The 15,813-nt window shown below is 43.7% G+C and overlaps 1 protein-coding gene across 2 annotated transcripts in view; it reads right to left on the bottom strand.

The window, feature by feature from the left end:
* Positions 1–15,813, bottom strand: part of KLHL18 (kelch like family member 18) — a 36,770-nt gene that overhangs the window by 13,787 nt on the left and 7,170 nt on the right. For both annotated transcript variants that reach the window (XM_048837350.2, XM_048837351.2), the window contains exons 2-4: positions 5,818–5,948; positions 5,437–5,577; positions 1,976–2,174 (exon numbers count right to left, since the gene is read on the bottom strand). In XM_048837350.2, the coding sequence (XP_048693307.2) occupies positions 1,976–2,174; positions 5,437–5,577; positions 5,818–5,948 (471 nt within the window). The remainder of the gene's footprint in view (positions 1–1,975; positions 2,175–5,436; positions 5,578–5,817; positions 5,949–15,813) is intronic.

Below are 15,813 nucleotides of genomic sequence, written 5' to 3'. Positions count from 1 at the left end.
GTACTTCGTTTGCTTTTTTTTCATCTCTGTTGCTCTCTGATTGTGTACTTCCAGTTCCAAATGAGGCATGTGGTTGACCAATCAGTTCATAACTCTGGTGTTCGTAACTCTGAGGTTCTACTGGACAACTCAACCGTATGCTGCACCACAATAAATGCAACACCATCTCAGAGGTGGAAGGTGGCAGGCAGCATGCTGCACAGCAGTTAGAAGGAAAACTGTCACCAAGGACATTGGGACAGAGTTTGCTGCTCACAAGGAGAGTCATGGGATCATAACTGCTTCACACAGCAGGGAGGACCTCTTGTTTTAAAATCTTATGAAAGATACGAAGCCTGTGCTAAAGTTTACCTGCCTCAGAAGAAGGTGGCTTGATTTGAGCATGTGTGAAATTTGAACAAGAGGTTCTAAGGAGATAAGACGATTCAGACCTGATGTTTATACATAAGAAAGGCCATACTGGGTCAGACCAAAGGTCCATCCAGCCCAGTATCCTGTCTACCGACAGAGGCCCATGCCAGGTGTCCCAGAGGGAGTGAACCTAACAGGTAATGATCAAGTGATCTCTCTCCTGCCATCCATCTCCACTCTCTGACAAACAGAGGCTGGGGACACCATTCCTTACCCATCCCAGCTAATAGCCATTAATGGACTTAACCTCCATGAATTTATCCAGTTCTCTTTTTAAACCCTGTTATAGTCCTAGCCTTCACAACCTCCTCAGGCAAGGAGTTCCACAGGTTGACTCTGCGCTGAGTGAAGAAGAACTTCCTTTTATTTGTTTTAAACCTGCTACCCATTAATTTCAGTTGGTGGCCCCTAGTTCTTATATCATGTGAACAAGTAAATAACTTTTCCTTATTCACTTTCTCCATACCACTCATGATTTTCTATACCTCTACCATAGCCCGCCTTAGTCTCCTCTTTTCCAAGCTGAAAAGTCCTAGCCTCTTTAATCTCTCCTCATATGGGACCTGTTCCAAACCCCTAATGATTTTAGTTGCCCTTTTCTGAAACTTTTGTAATGCCAGTATATCTTTTTTGAGATGAAGAGACCACATCTGTACACAGTATTCAAGATGTGGGCATACCATGGATTTATATAAGGTCAATAAGATATTCTCCGTCTTATTCTCTATCCCTTTTTTAATGATTCCTAACCTATACCTCTAACCAGGGACCTCTTTTTCCAACCCAGACTTTCTAAAAGTCTATTTTTCTCTAGGAATAAGCCCCCCGAACCACCACAGGGGATGGGATGGCTTGAACACTGGCAGCAAGATGCAGAGCCTTTCAGATGCAGATCTCCAGTTCAAATCAGGATCGCTGCTGCTATGGGTCAAAGTGGCAATGGTTATTCAGAGGCCTATGTGAAGTGACTCGGTGTGATTCAGTCCAGTTCCTTGTACAAAGGCCTCCATATTACGTAAGCCACCATCCCGACCGACCATCTCATTGGCAATTTCAGGAGGAAGATTCATTACAAAATGCTGTAGAGAATCTCGAAGGCATCCCTCCAGAATAAGGCTGAAACACTGTTTATTCTGTAGTTCTAGAGATCGCCTCCAGGGCGGAGATCCCAGCACCTTTCAACAGAACTGAAATTCACTCAGTAAAGCGAGAGTTCAAGATGTCACTAGAGTTCCGGACGTCAAGGGTTCTCAGCTGCGAACATTTCAGCACAGTTCAATGCCATGCTTCGCAAATAACGGATGCTCCCCAGAAGAGTGTTCTGATAACCAAGCTGAAAGAAGCCCCAATTCCCACAAGTTATGTACAGAGTGAAAGAGTCAGAGCACCATTATTCTAGCAAAGGGCATACACCCACCATCCACAACAAGGCCATCTTCTCAGCTTTGATCACTACATGGACCAGTTCAACTTCTCACCCAGATCTTGCTATGCCCCAAGGGTTTCAAATCCTCTGGTGGCAAAAGCTGCCTCTGCTATACCATTTACCAGCTGGTGCACATACCTGCTCCTCAGACTTGACATTGAGCTCTTCCCTTGAAACCAGCTCCAGCACATCTTCGAAGGGTAGAGCAAGGAACTCTTCAGACATGGACACCTCTACAAAGTGCTGGTGGATGAAGCTGTTGGCAGATTCGTAGAGCACGGCACACATCATGGTTTCTGCAAACTGACGTACGCCTAGGCAGTTCTTAGGATGAAGCCTTGGGGGATACAAAATAAGGTTATTTTAATAAAGGGGTTAACAATGTACACATTTTGAATGTGGTCCAAAGAAGCAGTGAATTTGAAATTGAATCAAGGAAACTGAACGTCAGAGAAAGTGTAACCTTGTGAAACTGATGGATGTGCCACATTAGAGAACTCACCCTTCCAACAGACACCAGTTTGCAGGTTAAACTGGCCAGTGTATGCACAGTCATGAAGATTGACTCATGCCAAATTAAGAGGACAGGGGAAATCGCACCGTAAGAACAATAAGCCCCCTTGCTGACATTCCCTGAAGTACCAAGGACTGACTGGACCTGGAGACTGATGCATGCTCTCCCCGGGCGGGCCTCCTAAAGTCAGGGCGTGACATGTAGGAGGAGTAGCAGTGCAAGAATCTACACAATGTCTATTCCATGCATAAGTACAACTTTAGATTCCAGGAATGAAACCTGTTGGTTTGACAGCAAGGGTAAGCGTGTTCTTCAGAAACTTACAAACATAGTTTGTTTTCATCAGACACCTTTGCTAATTACTGAAGTGAGATGTTGGCCACCTCTTCTTACTTGATTTTCCTGACCAATAAAGCTTTACTGAGGATGTCTTTTAGCTATTAAAGGTCAGAATACAGGAACAATCCCTGCAGAAATGAACTAGTGATCAGATCAGCTGAACAGGTGCTGCTGCATGCCATCATAAAGCAGCACAAAAGAACTGAAAAAGTATTGCTCCAGGCAGCTGTGTGGTGCAAGGAACTTTCGGCGCAGATGTTTCTAAAAACTTGTAAAAATGCTGAAAATCAAGCCCACACTATGGGAGATTTGGAAACTCCCACATAAGAGAGAAATTCTGCCACCAGATCCGTGCATCTCTGTTCAACAGGAGATGACCATTCTGGTTGTTTCACAGTATTTATGGGTCATATGGATATGAGGCATGTCAGAATACTATTGTTAGTTTCTCTTATTCTAACCCAAATGAAAACAGTTTGTGGAAACATTTGGTACCACTCTTGCCTCACTATTAAACTCACTACACAATGCCCAGAATCAGACTCTGACAGAGATACCTCAACTTTTGCCTAACTGGGGACCACAAAGTCACCCGTACCACAGCAGGGCAAACTCAGTGCTTTGAGCCAAGACCATGCACTACAGAAGCAGAAAACAGAATGCTCTGATCAAGATGGAGCCACGCATGCTTAGCATTTCCAGGGACCACACCTCCATATTTAAGAGCTTACTGGCTGTGTGTTACCATTAAAAGACTCCATAAACTGCCTTTAGCCCAAAGGTCAAATTTTGGGCACCTCCCTTTTATACTCTTCCTCCTTCTTTCAGTCCCAACGTCTGAATAATGGAAATAAACCCTAGGTGCAAGTTTCCGCAGTCTTCAGAAGGGGTCAAGGGGAGATCCACCACAATGAAGCTGCCTATTTGGATTTGATCCTCCGAAGAGGGAATCTTCACGGTTGCTTTCAAACTTTACATAACCAATTCTGAGCGCACATCAGCAGAGCATCCAAACAATGACCACGGAGAGGATGGGTACAGAACCCTGAAGGTCTGGCAATGCCAAGCTCTTACAGGGCATAAAGATCCAAACATTTAAAACAACACTGTGGCACGTTTAATAATGGAGTGAACCAAGAGTATTTTACAAAGCAAAGAGTTAGATATGGCGAGCGCAGGAAAAGCGAAGTCATTACCTGCCAAGCAAAGGTTTACACAGCCTTGGACTTTAAATCCTCGCAAACTGTGAGGTCACCAACACCCAGAAAATCCTCAGGAACACATAGCAAAGTTAAATAAGAAAAAACCCCAGTCATCATAACCTTCCTGTAAAAACTGGAACTAGACATGCATGTTCTGGCTATTCCTGAGGCAAGTGATCAAAGCCCACTGATTTTCAAATGTATCTCGTTATACATAAAAACCTTAACTACCCTCTCAAATCCATATTTCAGAGCTCAGTAAGAGTGGCCCACCATTCAAAGGTGCTCAGCATAAGCAGCTCCCATTAAGTTTAGGTGGAACTGTGGCAGCTCAGAACCTGTGGGGGAAAAAGAATCAGGCCACTTTTATTTAGGTGCCTAAAAATGGATTTGAGTCTCTAAGCGTGGCCCCAGCACTTCACCAGTGCAACCCAGTTCTCTCTGTTTGGTACCGAGCCCAGTGTGCAAAAATTAATTTTTTTGCCAGGAAAAACCAAGTATGTAATGATTTTACTAACTATTTGAGCTAATTACCTATGTTTTACACATAGTAGAGAACCCCTGGGTTCACATGGAAACATCTGAAACAGGCCCATAGTAAATTTCTTCTCTGAATCATGCATTTTGGGATAAGTCCATACAGAATGAAAAAAACTGGTTGAGATTTTGCATTTATTACGTATGTTTGGTGCAATACCATGGAATGAACTGAAGAGCTGCAGAAGAACACGGCATAGTAAAACATAAAAACTAAGTGTACCTGACACTTCTAATGGTGAACGTATGGTATATTTCCAGACACTAACCGAACTCCTTGATTTGTAGGATCTTGACATTTATTACTAAGATGGTCTTGTAGCTCAGGCACTGGACTGGACTCAGAAGACCTGGGATCAATTCCTTGCTCTTCCACAGGCTCCCTGTAGTACCTTTCATAAATCATTTGATCTGTGCCTGGTTTCCCAGTCTGTAAACTGGGGACAGTCCCTTCCTATTTCACAGGGTAAAATCGCTGTTTGAGGTGCTCAGATCTATTATGATGATGGGCAGTACAAGGTCCTACATCAAACCCCAGAGAAACATTTTAAGGGTAGATATAAAGCTGTGATAAAACTGTTCTACAGCTGCATTCAAGAAGTGGACCAAGAGAGTGCAATAGAACTGCAGAGCCCTTCGTAAGAGAGTCTGCACAATGAACCCTTACTGAGTGCAGTTAAACATGTCAGTTTAGCATTTCCATTTTCCAGTTTGAGTGATGTGACCTTTGTTCCAGACAGTAACTCATGCCCATCTGGGCCTGCCTCACCGCCCACAGCTGGACATGGAATGAGGATACACAGTCCTCCTCCACCCTTCTTGTAAAGGGCCAAAGGATATTTAACTTTTTCCTGAACCCACCACAAGCAACTGGAAGGAAGGACCACAGTTTAGCATCTTGTGCTCTAACAGCACAATTCCACCACCCTGTTCCACAGCAAGACCAGAACCCATGACCCCACGTTCTGAGGGAGCAGTCAAAGGCACAGGACCAAGGGGACCCTTACCTCTCTCTGAGAAAGGTACAGCAGGCATCTTTGATATTTTGCAGCTGAAGGAAACTTGCCCCCATCAGCAAAGACTGAACATTCTGCTGATCAATTGCTAGGTGTCCGTTGTAAGCAAAGTTGATCAGAGCCTCTAGTGCACTAAACAGGGTGGAGAAGAGCAGAAAAAGGGTCACTTGCGTTCAGCTCTATTAGATTATTTCAACTTAATAACAATCTAAGATGCTAGTAGCAACATACATTTATTTAAAAATGTGATTTATCTTAACCCTTAAAGGCACGTTTCTAAACCTATACATTTGCATTTGTGTGCAGAGATCGGCAAAAACATCATCGACAAGCTGTATTGGCTGTGGTTCCTTGGCTGCCCCAGGGAGTTACCTTGGATCCATTCCTTGCATGACAATCTCATCCTGTTTGCATTCCATCATGTCATTTGTAAACATAGCATGAAAGTAAGGGATGGAGGCTGCTAGTACGATCCGGTGGGCGCTGAATTTGTGGTCCCCTACCTATAAACAGACAGAAGGGGAACAAGGACAGCGAGCATAACTATTGGTCTAGATCGGGGTCTCAAACTCAAATGACCACAAGGGCCACATCAGGATTAGTACATTGGCCTGAGGGCCGCACCACTGACTACCCCCCCGCTGTCCCGCCCCCACTCCACCCCTTCTGTGAGGCCCCGCCCATGCCCTGCCTCTTCCCACGCCTTCCCTGCCCCAATTCCAACCCCTTCCCTGAAATAACCCTGTGGGCTGCATGTAGCCCACGTGTTTGAGACCCTTGGTCTAGATGATCCACTTTAGTGCGTTAACACCTTTAGGGGTAACCAGGGGTTGAAAAGGCTGTGCAAAAACTCTCTGATTTGACCTCTAGAGTAAGGCACTTAAATTAGTGGCCTTATTTTTAGAGGCGCTGACCTACAGCTGCAGCGAAAGTCATTGAGAGCTGCATGTATTCACCATCTCCGGAAAAAAAAAAATCAAATCACTTCTATTTAGATGCTACATGTGGAAATAAGTTTCTAACTGTAGACACCAAAGCCCACCTCCCTCCTGCTCCAGTCTAACGTTTGGAACATTTTCATTCTCCTTTACCAGCCAATGTGACTATCTGCTGTTTGGCATCTGCTGGACCCTGTTGTAGATTAACAGCGGGGTCATCTCTGGATTGTTAATGATCAACAACCAAGGTCGATAGAGTCAGTTTACCTACAATAAGTCACTCGTTCAAGAATGCGTAACTTCTCTCGTCCCAGATCTGCCTCCCCCACCTGCTTCTGTACAGGAAATACCAAGCTGCCTGGGAAAACTGTTATAATCATAATTTTTCATATCACCCATTTACTGTCGGGGCACCCTACGCCAGGAAAACAGCCAGGTCATTTAGACCTGACATGAATCATGCATTCCAGTCATTCCACAGAATTCAAAGCTGGGCTAATCAGTCATTAGTTTTCTCTTCCCTCAGCCACCAATTACTAGCTGCTGGTCAACGTAAATCCACATCTTTATTTTAGGGTTTACATTCTGTGATTTCAGCCTCTGCCTTTTCCTTCAGCATGGTCATTATACCCCAATGCCTCATCTGTTCATTTAACTTCATTCCCACATAAACTCACTTCCCCACCCCTAATAGATCTGCTCATATTTATGTTCTCTGTACAGCCCTTAACCACACTTTACGCTTTGGCATGTGCATTAGCAAAATGGTTGTGTAGTTACACCATGTCTACACAACCTCGCATCGCAGACAGCTGGATGACTAGCTCCAAAGAAGAGCCATCAAACTCAGCACTTAAGACACCAGTGATGAGTGCATTATAAATGCAGTCAAACTGGGAAGAGTCACACAACATACATAGGTTTCAGAGTGTAATCTATGCTTATTTCTCTTTAAAAAACAAATACCCTTGGCTATGTTATTAACAGATTGCTAGAGGTTTTAAAAGTCTATTTTTGCCACTAAGTTTCTTACTGCATCTCAACTTATACAATAAAGTTTCACTTTAGACTTTTGTCATCAACAATTATAGAGATGTTTATCCTTTGTAACAAACCTAATTTATATTTCCACACAAACAGAATAAATCCTATCCATATGTAAAACACATTTTCCATCTCTCACCTACAAATATAACCTTATTTAAACTGCAAATAATGAAGCGGGCCTCTAGATCAGAGGTGGGCAAACTACGGCCCACGGGACCGTCCTACCCGGCCCTTGAGCTCCCTTCTGGTGAAGCTACCCCGGGCCCCTCCCCCGCAGCCACATGGGCAGTGCTCTGGACAGCGGGGCTGCATGCTCCTGCAGGGCAGTGCGGCAGCGTGTCTGGCTCCGGCTGGGCGGTGCATCTGGCTCCGGCCGGCTGGCAGACATGCTGCTCTGAGGGACATGGGAAGGGGACTGGAGCCGGGGTGAGGGATCCCAGGGGGCGGTTGGATAAGTATGGGAGTCCCAGGGGGCCTCTCAGGGGGTGGGGGTGTGGATAGGGGTCGGGGTAGTCAGGGGACAGGGAGCAGAGGGGGTTGGATAGGGGCGGGGGGGTCCTGGGAGGGGGCAGTCAGGGGACAAGGAGCAGGGGGCTTTGGATGGGTGGGAGGTTTTGAGGGGGGCACTCAGGGGGCAGGAAGTGGGAGGGGTCGGATGGGGGTGGGGGCCAGGCTGTTTGGGGAGGCACAGCCTTCCCTACAGAGCTCTCCATACAGTTTTGCAACCCCAATGTGGCCCTCCGGCCAAAAAGTTTGCTCATCCCTGCTCTAGATAGTAACACCACAATTAACAATTAGGAAGGCCAACTCAATAGTGTAAAGGTACTTCCCTGCTATTATTGTTCTGTCTATAAATCATGTAAGTAATATGCATGCTATACGTCACTTTCTAACTCTAGGGTATTATTATTTATACACATTTCCTGCCCTTTACAGCTTAGTCTGAACAAAATACACCAAGTCACTAGACAGGAGTTCAAAGGAGGCTGAGTGTGGAGAAAGAGGAAAAACTGCTTGAGGAAGATTTCTACACACTTCTACAGCACCGTAGTACCCATGTGCCTCACAAACTTCACCACAGATGTCCTGCAATGGGACTCAGGCACAGGGTGATAAGTGACTTGCTCAAGGTCAGACAAGAAGTCTGTGGCAAAGCACCTAACCAAACGTGAATCTCCAGAGTCCCAGGCTAGTTCCTCAGGCTTATTTAAACTCCAAAGATTTGTTTCCATGGACGCTAAGGAGAGTAGAAGGGTTCCTGCTAAGGGTTTTATAAAGCCACTTTTGCTTAAAAGTGAACCAAAATCTTGCACTGAGCCTACCTGAGAGAACCCATTGAACACACACAAATACACCAACATAGAGGGTGCTTGGCGAGTCAAGCCCACAGAGAGGAAGGAAATTTTCAGACAAAGAGCCTCTGCACCTCAGGAAGTTAATGAAGTGTAACAGACTCCTACTATGCAAATGTTCTTTAATGGAATTTCCTATACCATCATGGTGAATTACCGCTCTCTGTGTCTAACTGTTGGAAGAGATTTTGTTTTTGCATAATCACTTCCATGTGGGTGAACAAATCCCGCCACAAGCATCAGGCTGTGGAATTACTCAGCGCACAACGAAGAGCAGGAAGAGTGGAAATGAGACAGCAACTGAGCCAGCTTTCAGGGGAGACAACGTTATCTCGTGGTCTGAATGCACTACTGGGATGCGGGATCAGCTGGGCCCTATTCTCAACCTGTCCACAGCTGACTTTGGCCAAATCACTGTACCATAGTGCCTCAGTTTCCCGCACCTATATGACTGAGTTGATTATCACCCACCTCCCAGGACCATTGAAGGTAAGTGCTTCTACAATAGTTTGAAGGTGTAAAATGTATTAAAAGTCGATCAAGAGTCAGAAGTGGTGGAAAGCACGAAAAAGTATCAGTTCCACGGGGTTTTGGTAATACATGGTCTCACTAAAAACATCACCCAGCATGATGGCTCTGACTCTCCAATGCCAGCAGTCCCTGTGGTACGACAGCATGAGCAAGTGTTCTTTGAACTACTACACGTTTAGTACGTGCAGCAACAGTAAAGTGATTATTGCCCCCCCAGTTTAGGGTTTAGTAAAGCCATGTTAAGGCACCACAGTTAGCATGAGCATTCAATACATGTTATTGGGGCCGTTCAGTTTCTGTTTTGATTTTGTAGGTCATCTTTCACATAACAGTGCAATTTTTTGAATTGACCATTATGCCCAGCCTTTATCGGGGCATCTTACTGAGCCCAGTTTAAAAGCAGACAAAGAGGAAAGGCATTTACTTTTTGTTGTAAATTTAAACAAACCAATACATTCTAGACATTCATTGGACAGATCATTCCCTGGACTGAACGCATCCAAAGAAAAAAGGAATTAGATGGGCAGCTCAGTTGAAGTTAAAACAGTTGTTTCCAAAGAAAGTAAGAAGTGGCTAAATCTAAAGATTTGGTGTTTTGCATAGCAGCACCCCAAAACAGGGTTTTACAGAGCAATTGCTCTCACAAGGCAAACTGAAGCATTCTACTTTAAAACATCTATCGCTGATGTGTCATTTTCAATATCTGCTGTCCTTTGTTCCATGTTACTAAGCGATATTTGCCTAAAACACGGTGGGACATAGGCAGGCCAGATGCCAGCTCTTGCCCAGGCTGCAGGCATTAGCTAAGAATTAAACTCATAGCTGGAGACTGGCCAGTTCACCTGTACGTTTGTTTTGCTCAAAATAGGTATCAGTCTTGTAAGAATGCATCCAGTGTTTAGACTACAAAATGCTTGCATGCATTAATCTCACGTAATGTGTGTATTCCAGGCTATAAGAAAATACGTCAGTTTTGCTTTATAACTTTGAAAATGTTTGCTTTGAAGCTCGTCTCCCGCACCCACCCAGAAGGACTATCAAAATCAGATGGGCCATCAAGGAACATCCCAATATAGAGAATTGGTTACTGGCCCTGTTGCACCATGGAAGTGCTATGGGCAAGGAAGCTTGTCCTGTGGACTTGGAAGCTGAATGAAGGAAATAAAACAAAGTCAGAGGAAAATTTTCCATCTTGCTGACTGTTTGAACTCTGACAATGCTAGAGACAAACTAAAGCCAGAGATCTTGAGCCCGCCCTGAGACACACTTTAAATTGCCAGATCACTACAACTCTGTCACTCTTAGGATTTAGGCGATAACTCACTTGTGTGTGTGTGTGTGCGTGTTTACTTGCTTTAACCTGTAAATAACTCATTTCTTTTTCCTAATAAACCTTTAGAGAGTTTATTACAGGATTGGCTAAAGGTGTTTTTTTTGATGTAAGATCAAGAGCACCAACTGATTTGGGGTAAGTGACTGGAAGCAATCGGAACATTTGGTTTAAGTGATCACTTATCATTACGTCAGTTTGTCTGGGTGGCAAGATGGACTGGCGAGTCTAAGAGGACTCTGTCTGTGAACCCATGATAAGACTGTTTTCGTGATCCAGAAGTTCACATTTGTTACCAGTTTGGTGAAATCTAATTATAGAGCACACCACCAGTTCAGAGTGTCTGCCCTGTTTTTGACAGTCTGCCCTAAGGAAGGCACTCAGTTGTGAGCCACTCCAGACAGCATGACACAAGGATCTTTTAAGATTTCATCCATACTTTAAGTCAGAAGCTTCCATTTGCAATGACCTAATCTGTGCCATGAGAACATCTGTGAGGTCATAAAAATACAGGCACTCTTATGAGTTCATACAGATTAGTACATTCACCTTTCACTTTTACAGACTAACATTTAAGTTGGTCTTCAAGCACAACTGAAATGCCAAGGACTAAAGTGCTGTTGACAGGAGCCCCAGGAAGAGACAAAACAGGGCACTACTGGTCAGGATTCATAGAGCTGTTTGAGAGCATCTTGTATATCACTTGCATGCTCCAATTAGCTCTTTTAACCCTTCAATTTCCTGAGCAAAAATCTTAGTAATAAAGGCCAAGGAGTCTGGTAAGAGTTTACAGAAGGATAAAACTATTTTAGAAATATTTTACAATCCATATTAGCAGGCGTCTTGAAGTTTCCTGGAGAAAGACACGGTTTACAGGGATTCAGTGGAACCCATTACAGGCAGAATCACCCACGCAGTTTATTCCACTTCTGACAAAGGATATTATGCAATGTTCCTTTACAATGATGTGTAGTACACTAATGAAAAATCATTCTCCACTACACACCCACATGCTTAAAATATTAATTAGTTCCAGCACATAATGGAGCCTTCTTCATAGAAAAACACAGTAGGTGTAATAAAAAGACATCTATTGTTTTCATGACAACAGGAGGCTGCATAACTGAGAATCCATCAGTAAACCCCTTGGTGCAAAGATCTCGTCATTTTTTTTTTTTTTGGTTAAACATCTTTAAGAGCCTTTGTTAACAGGACCACAGCTACCTAATGTGACACTGGACCTTTTTTTTGCTATGATTTCTGGGGCTATTACATTCTGAGGGAAAAGCGAAAGGGCAAAAAGACAAAGCAGTCAACTCTAGTGTAAATTAGAGAGTCAAAAACAGCATAAGCTTAGGGCAAGTCTATGCTATCGTGCTACACCGGGACAGCTGTAGCATGTCTGGTAAAGATGCACTATGCTGATGGGAGAGCACTCTCCTGTCAGCATAATTACTCCACCTCAACGAGAGGCAGAAGCTATGCCGGCAGGAGAGCAACTCCCACCAACACAGCACAGTGTGGACACCGCTTTAAGTTGATGTAACTTACACCGCTCAGTGGGGTGGCCTTTTCACACCCCTGAGCAATGTAAGTTACATCGATTTAAGTGGTAATGTAGACAAGCCCTCAGATAGGAGGAAGATAATCAAACATTCCAATTTAGGGTATTGTCACATGTCACCATTCAGCCAATCACTATGTATAAAAATATCCCCTCATGTTCGATACAGTGTAACAGTAGTTAGATATAAAAAAAAACCTCTCATAAAACACAACTGCCTGCAAAGATATCAATAAGCATCTAGAGCAACAGAAGAAAAAATGCCTTATTGGAATTACTAGGGCCAACTGATAGCTTTAAAACAAAGGGAAAATGGCATGAACAAGAAATTTAAATGGAACCTAACCCCCCCCTATTTACATTAGATCCTCTTTGGGTCTTGCAGTAAAGGTTGTGAGTAGGGAATAGTTCTCTGCATAGTTCAAACTAATCAACAGCATTCCTTTTCACTGGCCATCCAGGAAAATTGCATGTATACCAGGCTGGAGGCAATCCACAGCAGATAAAGGAATGTAAGAAATTGGAGTCCAAAAAATCTACCTGGCTCCTCTGAGTTTAAAGTACAATACCACTGTGTGTTCCATTTACATTAATTCTTATGGGGAAATTGGATTTGCTTAACATCGTTTTGCTTAAAGTCACATTTTTCAAGACCATAACTACAACTTTAAGCGAGGAGTTACTGTAGTGGAATGGGGGCTGGGAAGAGAGGTGCACACAAAATAGTATCTAACTTAAGGAGGGATCCACAATCTGGAAGAGTTTGAGAAAGACTGGAATAAGGAATGGCGTTTCAAGCCCCTGATTTTAGCAACCCAGACAAACCCTGTATGTTGGCGCAGAAATGAAAGGGCATGAGCCCTCAATGGGCACCTTGTACCCTAGCAGGGTGCGCTTGTGCCAGACACACAGCTCAACTTCTGCCCCAGAAACCTTGTGGTCAGAGAGATGATCATGAGGAGCAGTGACAGACTTCCCCAAACCCAGCTTAGAATAATCAGAGATTTGACAGATCGAGTCAAATCAGCACTTCTTTGTCTAATCGCATCTAAAACAAGCTGCCACCTGCTGCTGAAACAGCACCATGGTCTATTGAGCAACCTGAATTGCAGCGGCAGTGATTCTCAGATGAGAAAACAAGTTGGAAGAGAAGTGTTGCAAGCCTGGTACAATGTTAAAGTTATCTTACAGGTTTCTCTTGGCAATGATCATTTGAATACTGCTGTTTGTTAATCATGCACTTTTCCATTAGACAAGTAGAGGTGTCAAATACCCAGCTTATTTATGTGGCCCTAATGACACATTCAGAGTCTTTCATTTTAAAATTAAAGTTTCTAGACACTATGGTTGTGAAATTATTTTTTCAAACATGAGCCAAATGTAAAAACTGATGTAGTGTTGTCAGCCTGAGGCCATGTCTACACTACAAAATTAAGCTGACTTAACTTACGTCAGCATACAGCCGCCACAGTAATTACATTGTTTTGTACGTGTCTACACTTTGCTCCTTGTGTTGGAGGTGCATGTCCTCCCCAGGAGTGCCTGTAATGATTGAGCTGTCAGCTTGGGACAGCTCCTGAAAGCCAGTAACAGTCAACGAAAGCAACGCAGTGCCTACAGTGACACCGCATCAACCTAACTACATCAACCTTGACTCTACGCCACTCATGGAGGTCGAGCTATTAAGTTGGCGTAGGTCAATGAAAGGCAGCTTACATCAACCTAACTCTGTAGTGCAGACCGGGCCTGAGTATGCAAACAGACAAAGAGGATGTCTGAAAGCTGTGAACTCCTCCCGTCCTCCGACCTATTCATCTTATTGAGGCACTGACTCTAGAACTACAGAGTCAGCTAAGCACTCAGAAAAGAAGAAGAGCAAAAACCAGAAGTGGTCCCAAAGATTAGCACAATTAATGAGCCAAGTGAGATACAGGGACTTTAACAACAACGTACAAACCTCCTATTGATGTCTGTAGATCCAGAGTAAGGTATTGTCCTAGATTCATACCCCAGGCCCACAGACTACAGTTAAATATTGAATTCAGCCTTTAACACAGGAGTTAAGACACTCCAAGATTAATTCATTGTAATCCAAATAATAAATAGTAAATTTTCAAGTTTTACTATTCATCATATTAAATGAGCTCCTCTTTCAGTTATCGCCATAAAACTCATTTTTGTCACTGATTTTGTCCCTTCTGTCTCTACTTACAGGAAGCAGAAAGTTAGGTAGAGCTAACACCACTGAACCACTTAGCTCCTGTCCACCCAGCAACCACTATCATATGCTAGGGGAATCCCATTTACAGCCATTGTCTTCCAACATGGTTAAAGTGCTGATCAACACTGGAGAAGAGACCCTTATTCAACTGATCTGTGCTATGGCCCACAAGATCAGTGGAAAAAGTACTTTTCATAAGTCAGCTATGTATTAAAGTGGCTGCTGTATCTACTTGAAAAACACACTCAAAATTTGCTTCCATAATACCCAGTGCTGCATAATGAATAAAGCTGGAAAAGGCATCTTGTACTGAATGATCAGGAAGAAAGATCTGGCTTGAAGAGAATGAACCATGTGAACTCAACTGCTAAAGAACATGCAGGTCAGTGCTGAAAAGTGAGTTGACAGCCGGTGGAAGTGGCAGAGAAGTAGGATATTTCACTATCATGATTACTTATATGGAAAGACACTCTTGAAGAGAAAATAGTATTAATGAAATAGCCTTAGACGTCAAAGTCTTTTATCAACACAAAAGCTATTTCACAGGTATTGGCACTTCAAACCTCACCTTCTCCCCCTGAAATATGTATCAAAAGCAAGCTTGGGAGGATTGCTCAAGCCTCTGCCACAAAGACCACCAAGGACCCAACTGTGATAGTGGAATTTGTGATCTAGCTTAGGCAGATGTAATGCTATAGCATCTAGACACAAAGGAATGTGGAACCGGACTAGTTTCAAATAGGTTAAAGACACATCAGGTGGCAACTACTTTAGATGCTAACATCTCAGGAGTGAGAGGCTTCCCATCTCCATCAGACATCCACACACACTGAGAAACACAGCGCTATATAGATAGAGGTCAATACTTTCTCTCTAAGAAACTACCAAGCATGATCATCTAAGTTGTGAAGGGGATTCTCTGATTATGGCTAGCAAGCCTATCCCAAACATTATATCTTAGGGTATGTCTACACTACGAAATTAGGTTGAATTTATAGAAGTCGGTTTTGTAGAAAGCATTTTTATAGTCAATTGTGTGTGTCCCCACACAAATGCTCTAAGTGCATGTAGTCGGTGGAGTGTGTTCACAGTACCGAGGCAACCGTCGACTTCTGGAGCGTTGCACTGTGGGTAGTTATCCCACAGTTCCCGCAGTCTCTACCGCCTATTTGAATTCTGGGTAGAAATCCCAGTGCCTGATGGGGCTAAAACATTGTCGCGGGTGGTTCTGGGTACATATCATCAGGCCCCCGTTCCCTCCCTCCCTCCGTGAAAGCAAGGGCAGACAATCGTTCTGCACCTTTTTTCTTGAGTTACCTGTGCAGATGCCATACCACCGCAAGCATGGAGCCCGCTCAGCTCACTGTCACCGTATGTCTCCTGGG

Source organism: Caretta caretta, chromosome 2 (genome assembly GCF_965140235.1).
Source record: "Caretta caretta isolate rCarCar2 chromosome 2, rCarCar1.hap1, whole genome shotgun sequence".
NCBI lineage: Eukaryota > Metazoa > Chordata > Testudines > Cheloniidae > Caretta > Caretta caretta.
Note: the sequence above shows the minus strand (reverse complement) of the source record. Positions and strands in the feature narration are given on the sequence as shown.